The following is a 7,500-nucleotide window of genomic DNA, read 5'->3' on the forward strand; positions in this document are numbered from 1 at the left end:
AATGCAAATCTTACTTGAAAAATGTATATGTTTCTCTCTCTCTCTCTCTCTCTCTCTCTCCAGTCTGCTATCTTCCAATCTATACATCTGTGTGTGTGTGTGTGTGTGTGTGTGTGTGTGTGTGTGTGTGTGTGTGTGTGTGTGTGTGTGTGTGTGTGTGTGTGTGTGTGTGTGTGTGTGTGTGTGTGTGTGTGTGTGTGTGTGTGTGTGTGTGTGTGTGTGTGTGTGTGTGTGTGTGTGTGTGTGTGTGTGTGTGTGTGTTGTGTGTACAGCAATGAACAGTGTGCTTCCAATCAGACAGCGTGGGCAATTAGTCTTCTCTCTCTCTCTCACACACACACACAGAACAGAAAGAGAGAGAGAGAGAGAGAGAGAGAGAGAGAGAGAGAGAGAGAGAGAACAGCCACTCCCTACCCTGCACATCCATAGTGGCCGATACGGTAGAGGATGCGGCGGCGTTGGAGGCGGTGCAGGTGTAGGTGCCCGCGTGCCGGCCCCTGATCTCCGCGAAGACCAGGTTGGAGAAGAACTGCGAGTGGGTCTCCGTCAACAGGGGGTCCCGGGGCAGGGGGAGACCGTCGCGCTGCCAGGAGAGCGTGATGGGCAGGTCTCCGCTTAACAGACTGCAGGTGACCGACAAAAGCATGCCCTCGACTAAGTTACCGGGGAATTTGAGGTCTGCCAGCACGGGAGGTTCTGTGGAGAGGAGAAGAGGTAAGGGAGGGATGGAGAGGTGGAGAAATGAAGGAGGGGTGGAGAAAAAGGAGGAGAGAAGGAGAGATTGAAACAGACTGCAGGTGACCGATAATAGCATGCCCTCGACTAAGTTACCGGGGAATTTGAGGTCTGCCAGCACGGGAGGTTCTGTGGAGAGGAGAAGGAGAGATGAGGGAGGGGTGGAGAGGTGAAGGAGGGATGGAGAGATGATGGAGGGATAGAGAGATGAAGGAGGGATGGAGAGATGATAGAGGGATAGAGAGATGAAGGAGGGGTGGAGAGATGAAGGAGGGGTGGAGAGATGAAGGAGGGGTGGACTGGAAAAGAGAAGCATACCCTCAACCAGATTACCAGGGAACTTGAGGTCTGCTATGAGAGGTTCTGTGGAGAGGGATGGGAGGGAAAAATGAGGGAAAGAAGGAGACAGGGAGGAAACGAGACATGAAGGAGGGGTGGAGGAACTGTTGGAGGGATGGAGAAGGACTGGAAAGGTGAAGCATGACCTCCTCCACCACATTACCAGGGAAACTGAGGCCTGCTATGAGAGGTTCTGTGGAGAGGAGGAGGAGGTGAAATGAGGGAGGGGAGAGGTGATGGAAGGGAGAAATGAGGCAAGGGAGAGGTGATGGAAGGGAGAAATGAGGGAGGGGAGAGGTGATGGAAGGGAGAAATGAGGGAAGGGAGAGGTGATGGATGGGGAGAAATAAGGCAAGGGAGAGGTGATGGAAGGGAGAAATGAGGGAAGGGAGAGGTGATGGAAGGGAGAAATTAAGGGAGAGGTGATGGAAGGGAGAAATGAGGGAAGGGAGAGGTGATGGATGGGAGAAATGAGGGAAGGGAGAGGTGATGGAAGGGAGAAATTAGGGGAGAGGTGATGGAAGGGGGAAAAGAGGGAAGGGAGAGGTGATGGAAGGGAGAAGTGAGGCAAGGGAGGGGTGAAGGAAGGGAAAAATAAGGGAAGGGAGAAATGAGGGAAGCGAAGGAAGGAGAGACTGAAGGAAGGGTGGAGTGACTGTTGTAAGGGTAGAGATGGACTGGAAACTCCTATCCTCTGAAGGGATGATGGTGGATAGTAATTTACTGTACAATAGGGTCACATTTCAGATGAACTACTACTACTACTACTACAACTACTACTACAACTACCACTATTACTACGACATGTAACCTTTGCCTCTCATACACACATACACACACCTTGCCTATCATAAAACACACACACACACACACCTTGCCTAACATAAAACACACACAACACACACCTTGCCTATCATAAAACACACACAACACACACCTTGCCTATCATAAAACACACACACACACACCCTAACCCTTCCCCAATCAAGCCCCTCCACTCACTGACGACGGCGAGGAAGAAGTCGGCGGTGGCGGTGCGTCCCTGCGTATCCGTGGCCGTGCACCCGTAGCGCCCCACGTCCTGCCCCGCCTCCACCTTCGTGATGGCCAGCCCCCCGCCCCGCCCTCTTGGGGAGCGGCGGGGCGTGGGGGTGAGGGGCCGGCCGTGTAGCGTCCACGTGAGGGAGGCGAGGGGGTAGCCGGCGACAGGGCAAAACACCTCAGAGGCCGACCCCTCCACCACTGTTACGTTGCCCCCGCCTCGCACCGTGGGGGGACCTGGGGGGGGAGAGTGTGGGGGTTAGTGTGTGAGGGGAGGGGAGAGAGGAGAGAAGAGAAGAAGGGGGGGAGAGGAAACAGGAGAGAAGAGAGGAGGGGATGGGAAGGGGTTTGAAACAAGGTAGAAAAAATTTCAAATTATAAACATAGTTCAGCCATTTTTTTACAAATGTGGAGAGAGAGAGAGAGAGAGAGAGAGAGAGAGAGAGTCCCACCCACCGTAGACATTGAGCGAGGCGGTGTGCGAGACGGAGCCCTCTGTGTTGAAGGCCGTGCAGGTGTATTTGCCGCCGTCCAGGTGAGTCACGCGGCTAATATTCACCTGACCCACCACCTGGCCCCCTGAGTCGATCCAGGAGCCCAGTGCAACCCGGGGGCCTTGGTAGGGGTCCGGGGGGGAGGGGGAGAGGGGCCGACCATCCAGCGTCCAGGTGATGGCGGGGGGAGGGTGGCCCAAGGACGAGCAGGAGAGAGACACGCGAGGCCCAGGGTGTACTGTCTGCTCTATGAACGTCTGCTGCAGGCTGGGCGCAGAGGCTGGGGGGGCAGAGAGGAGGTGTGGATGAGTGTGGTGGTGGTAGTAGTAGTAGCAGTAGTAGCAGTAGTAGTAGTAGTGGCAGTAGTGCTGGTGGTGGTGGTAGTACTAGTAGTAGTAGTAGTAGTAGTAGTAGTAGTAGTAGTAGTAGTGGTGGTAGTAGTAGTAGTAGTAATAGTAGTAGTAGTAACAATAATAATAATAGTGATAACAGTAATAATAATAATAACAATCACCAATCACCCTAGCACCTCTTCCTTAGCGATTCATTTTTTGCACATGGCTGCTTCATATATATTTGTAGGTTATTTATGCCGTTTCCTTAACATGTCTTGCACCATGTAAATTTAGTGGAGTTACGGAAGAGGACAGTAAGGGGTACAGACAAAATAAATCGCTGTGGGAGAGGTGTTAGGGAGCTTCCTTAATCTGTCACTACGTCAAATTAGTGTAGTTACAATCCCCCCCCCCTCTATAAAGGCAGAGATCATCCACCCCCCGATGTTATAAGCAAAATAAATCGCTACGGGAGAGGTGTTAGGGTGCTTCCTTAATCTATCACCATATCAAATTAGTGTAGTTACAATACCCCCCCCCTCCATAGGCAGAGAACACCCCCCCCTCCAGTAGGTCACCGGAGACTATGCTGACCTACTGACTACTGACCCTTGACCCTTGACCCTTCTTGCGTACAGGTTATGGAGGGTGAGGGTGGTGGGGGTGGGGGTGGGAGTGAGGGAGGGTGTGGGTGAGGGTGGTGGTGAGGGAAGGTGTGGTGGTGGTGGTGGGTAAGGGTGTGGGTGGGGATTGTGGTGAACGTTGATGATGATGATGATGATGATGATGATGATGGTGGTGGTGGTGGGTGTGAGGTGGGTGGTGGTGGTGAGGGTGGTAATGATAATGATGATGATGATGATAATGATGATGATGATGGTGATGATGATGATGATAATAATAATAATAATAATAATAATACCCGCTTCCACATTCTACAGTAGCTGCTAAAGTATACGTAACCCTGTAGTAATAACAGAGCCTCACCTGCCACTAATTAACACCACCTCACCTGTAATACCACCACTCACCTGTCACTTATTAATATCTCACCTACCGCTAAATAATACCACCTGTTAATACCACCTCACCTGCAATTAATACCACCCTCTCACCTGTAATAATACCATCTGGAATTAAATACCACCCTCTCATCTGTAATTACACCACCTCACTTGCGATTAACACCACCTGCCTCACTTCTAATTACACCACCTCCCCTGCAATTAACACCACCTGGCTCCCCTGTAATTACACCACCTCACCTGCAATCAACACCACCTGCCTCACCTGTAATAGCCAGCTGGGATGCCGCCTGCGCCTCCCCCAGACTGTTAGCGGCGACACACTGATACATGCCGGCGTCGCGGGCCCTCACGCTGGCGATTACAAGCGTGTCGCGGTCCTGTAGCGTGATTCGCGAGTGGGCGGGGGCGTGGGCGTGGGCATGGGCGGGATGCAGGGGCGTGCCATCCTTATACCATCTCACTTCAGCCACAGGGGCGCCCTCCACCACACAGCTTATCGTGACGCGCCCCCCAGCACGCACCGTCTGTGGCAGAGATTGTGGTGGTGTGGTGAGGTGTGATGCTGGTGTGATGAGGTGTGGTGCTCGTGTAGAGGTGTGGTGCTGGTGTGGTGAGGTGTGGTTAGGGTTGTGGTGGTGGTGTGGTTAGAGTTGTGGAGGTGGTAGGGTTAGGTGTGGTGGTGGTGTGGTTAGGGTTGTGGTGGTGGTGTTGTAAGGTTTGTGGTATAATATGGTGTAGTGAGGTGGTGAGGGTGGTGTGGTGCTGGTTAGGTGGTGGTGTGGTGGTGAAGATTATGCTGGTGGTGAGGGTATGGGCGATGTATATTGATGTGGTGAGGGTGGTGTGATGCTGGTTAGGAGAGGTGGTGTGGTGTGGTGATGGTGGTGTGATCTGATAAGGTGAGGTCTGTGGTGGTGGTGGTGGTGACGGTGATAGTGGTGGTGATGACAGGTTTGTGGTGATGCTGGTATAGTGGTAGTCTTAAAGGAGATGACAACTGTGATGACTGTGTATAGTGGGTCAGGGAAGAGGGTTATTATTATGTGGTGATAGTGTGATGAGTGATGTGATGATGAAGGTATAGAAGTGTAGGGGATTACTGATGATGATGATGAGGAGGATGATGATGATGATGATGATGATGATGAGGAGGAGGAGGAGGAGGAGGAGGACTGATCTTAGGACTGATGATGGTGATGATGATAATGATGATGGTGATGATGATGATGGTGATGATGATGATAATGATGATGGTGATGATGAAGATGATGATGATGGTGATGATGATGATAATGATGATGGTGATGATGATGATGATGGTGATGATGATGATAATGATGATGGTGATGATGATGATGATAATGATGATGATGATGCGTATGAATAGTGATGAATAATGACGAAAGAGAAAGATGATGATAGTGCAAATGATGATGAAGACAGTAGTAGTTGTAGTTGAAGTGGTAGTGGTAGGGGAAGTAGTAGTGGTAAGAATGGTAGCAGTGGCGATAGTGGTAGCAATGGTAGTAGTAGTAGTGATAGTGGCAGTAATGGTAGGCAGCGATGGTAATGAAATAAGAATCATGGTAGTTTGTCCAATAACCACTGACAGATCAACGCTACCATACCACCCTTCATGGTAGTTGTGGTAGGTGTGGTAGGGGTGGTAATAGCTGCTGTGAAAATGTTGGTAGTAGTGGTTGTTGTTGGGAGAGAAATGTTGGTAGTAATAGTGGTGGTGGTTGTGGTAGTGATGGTGGTGGGGTGGTGATGGTGGTGGTAGTTGTGGTAGTAATGGTTTCTTGAAATGTTGGTTGTTGTGGTAGTGGTAATGCTGGTTGATTTAGTAGTGGCAGTAGTGGTGGTTGCTGCTGTTGAAATGCTGGTAGTTGTGGTAGGCGATGGTGGTAGTGTGTAGTGGTTGCTGACGTCGAAATGTTGGTAGTTTTAAGTGATGGTTCTTGTGATAATGTTGGTAGTTGTCGTTGTTCCTGGGGATGAGATGTTGGTAGTTGTGGTTTTGTGGGGATGAGATGTTGGTGCTTGTGGTAGTTGTTGGTGTAGAGATGTTGGTAGTTGTGGTAGTGACTGGTGAAATGTTGGTAGTTGTGGTAGTGATGGTGGTAAAATGTTGGTAGCTGATGATGTTGAAATGTTGGTAGCTGTGGTAGTGATGGTGATAAAATGCTGGTAGTTGTGGCAGTCGGTGGTAAAATGCTGGTAGTTGTGGTAGTGATAGTGGCAAAATGTTGGTAATTGTGGTAGTGACTGAAATGTTGGTAGTTGTGGTAGTGACTGGTGACATGTTGGTAGTTGTGGTAGTGACTGAAATGTTGGTAGCTGTGGTAGTGACTGAAATGCTGGTAGTTGTGGTAGTGACTGGTGACATATTGGTAGCTGTGGTAGTGACTGAAATGTTGGTAGTTGTGGTAGTGACTGAAATGTTGGTAGCTGTGGTAGTGACTGGTGAAATGTTGGTAGTTGTGGTAGTGACTGGTGAAATGTTGGTAGCTGTGGTAGTGACTGGTGAAATGTTGGTAGCTGTGGTAGTGACTGGTGAAATGTTGGTAGTTGTGGTAGTGACTGAAATGTTGGTAGTTGTGGTAGTGACTGGTGAAATGTTGGTAGTTGTGGTAGTGACTGGTGAAATGTTGGTAGTTGTGGTAGTGACTGGTGAAATGTTGGTAGTTGTGGTAGTGACTGAAATGTTGGTAGTTGTGGTAGTGACTGAAATGTTGGTAGTTGTGGTAGACTGAAATGTTGGTAGTTGTGGTAGTGACTGAAATGTTGGTAGTTGTGGTAGTGACTGAAATGTTGGTAGTTGTGGTAGTGACTGGTGGAATGTTGGTAGTTGTGGTAGTGACTGGTGAAATGTTGGTAGCTGTGGTAGTGACTGGTGAAATGTTGGTAGCTGTGGTAGTGACTGGTGAAATGTTGGTAGTTGTGGTAGACTGAAATGTTGGTAGTTGTGGTAGTGACTGGTGAAATGTTGGTAGTTGTGGTAGTGACTGGTGACATGTTGGTAGTTGTGGTAGTGACTGGTGACATGTTGGTAGTTGTGGTAGTGACTGAAATGTTGGTAGTTGTGGTAGTTACTGAAATGCTGGTAGTTGTGGTAGTGACTGGTGACATGTTGGTAGTTGTGGTAGTGACTGAAATGCTGGTAGTTGTGGTAGTGACTGGTGACATGTTGGTAGTTGTGGTAGTGACTAAAATGTTGGTAGTTGTGGTAGTGATAGTGGTAGGTCCGTCACACGCCTGGGCTGCATATATTAGGCATCCCGATAATCAATGCTATCCCTTCAGCCTATGCGATGGTGGTAGTTGTGGTAGGGGTGATGGTGGTAGTTGTGGTTGAGATGGTACTGTGATAAGGATGGTTAAGGTAGTGATGGTGGTAGTTGTGGCAGGAATGGTGGTAGTTGTGGTAGGGTGATGTTGGTAGTGGTAGGAATGGTGGTAGTTGTGGTAGGGTGATGTTGGTAGTGGTAGTGATGGTGGTAGTTGTGGTAGGAATGGTGGTAGTCG

At 49.6% G+C, this 7,500-nt stretch overlaps 1 protein-coding gene across 1 annotated transcript in view; it reads right to left on the minus strand.

The window, feature by feature from the left end:
• Positions 1-7,500, minus strand: part of LOC145394667 (cell adhesion molecule Dscam1-like) — a 162,718-nt gene that overhangs the window by 56,810 nt on the left and 98,408 nt on the right. Inside the window, exons 8-11 of the mRNA XM_080268441.1 lie at positions 4,235-4,496; positions 2,572-2,889; positions 2,077-2,352; positions 415-696 (exon numbers count right to left, since the gene is read on the minus strand). Of these exons, the coding sequence (XP_080124567.1) occupies positions 415-696; positions 2,077-2,352; positions 2,572-2,889; positions 4,235-4,496 (1,138 nt within the window). The remainder of the gene's footprint in view (positions 1-414; positions 697-2,076; positions 2,353-2,571; positions 2,890-4,234; positions 4,497-7,500) is intronic.

The sequence above is a fragment of the Coenobita brevimanus genome, chromosome 28 (genome assembly GCF_032717465.1).
Source record: "Coenobita brevimanus isolate Jiangsu-jjx chromosome 28, ASM3271746v2, whole genome shotgun sequence".
In the NCBI taxonomy this organism is placed as follows: Eukaryota; Metazoa; Arthropoda; class Malacostraca; order Decapoda; family Coenobitidae; genus Coenobita; species Coenobita brevimanus.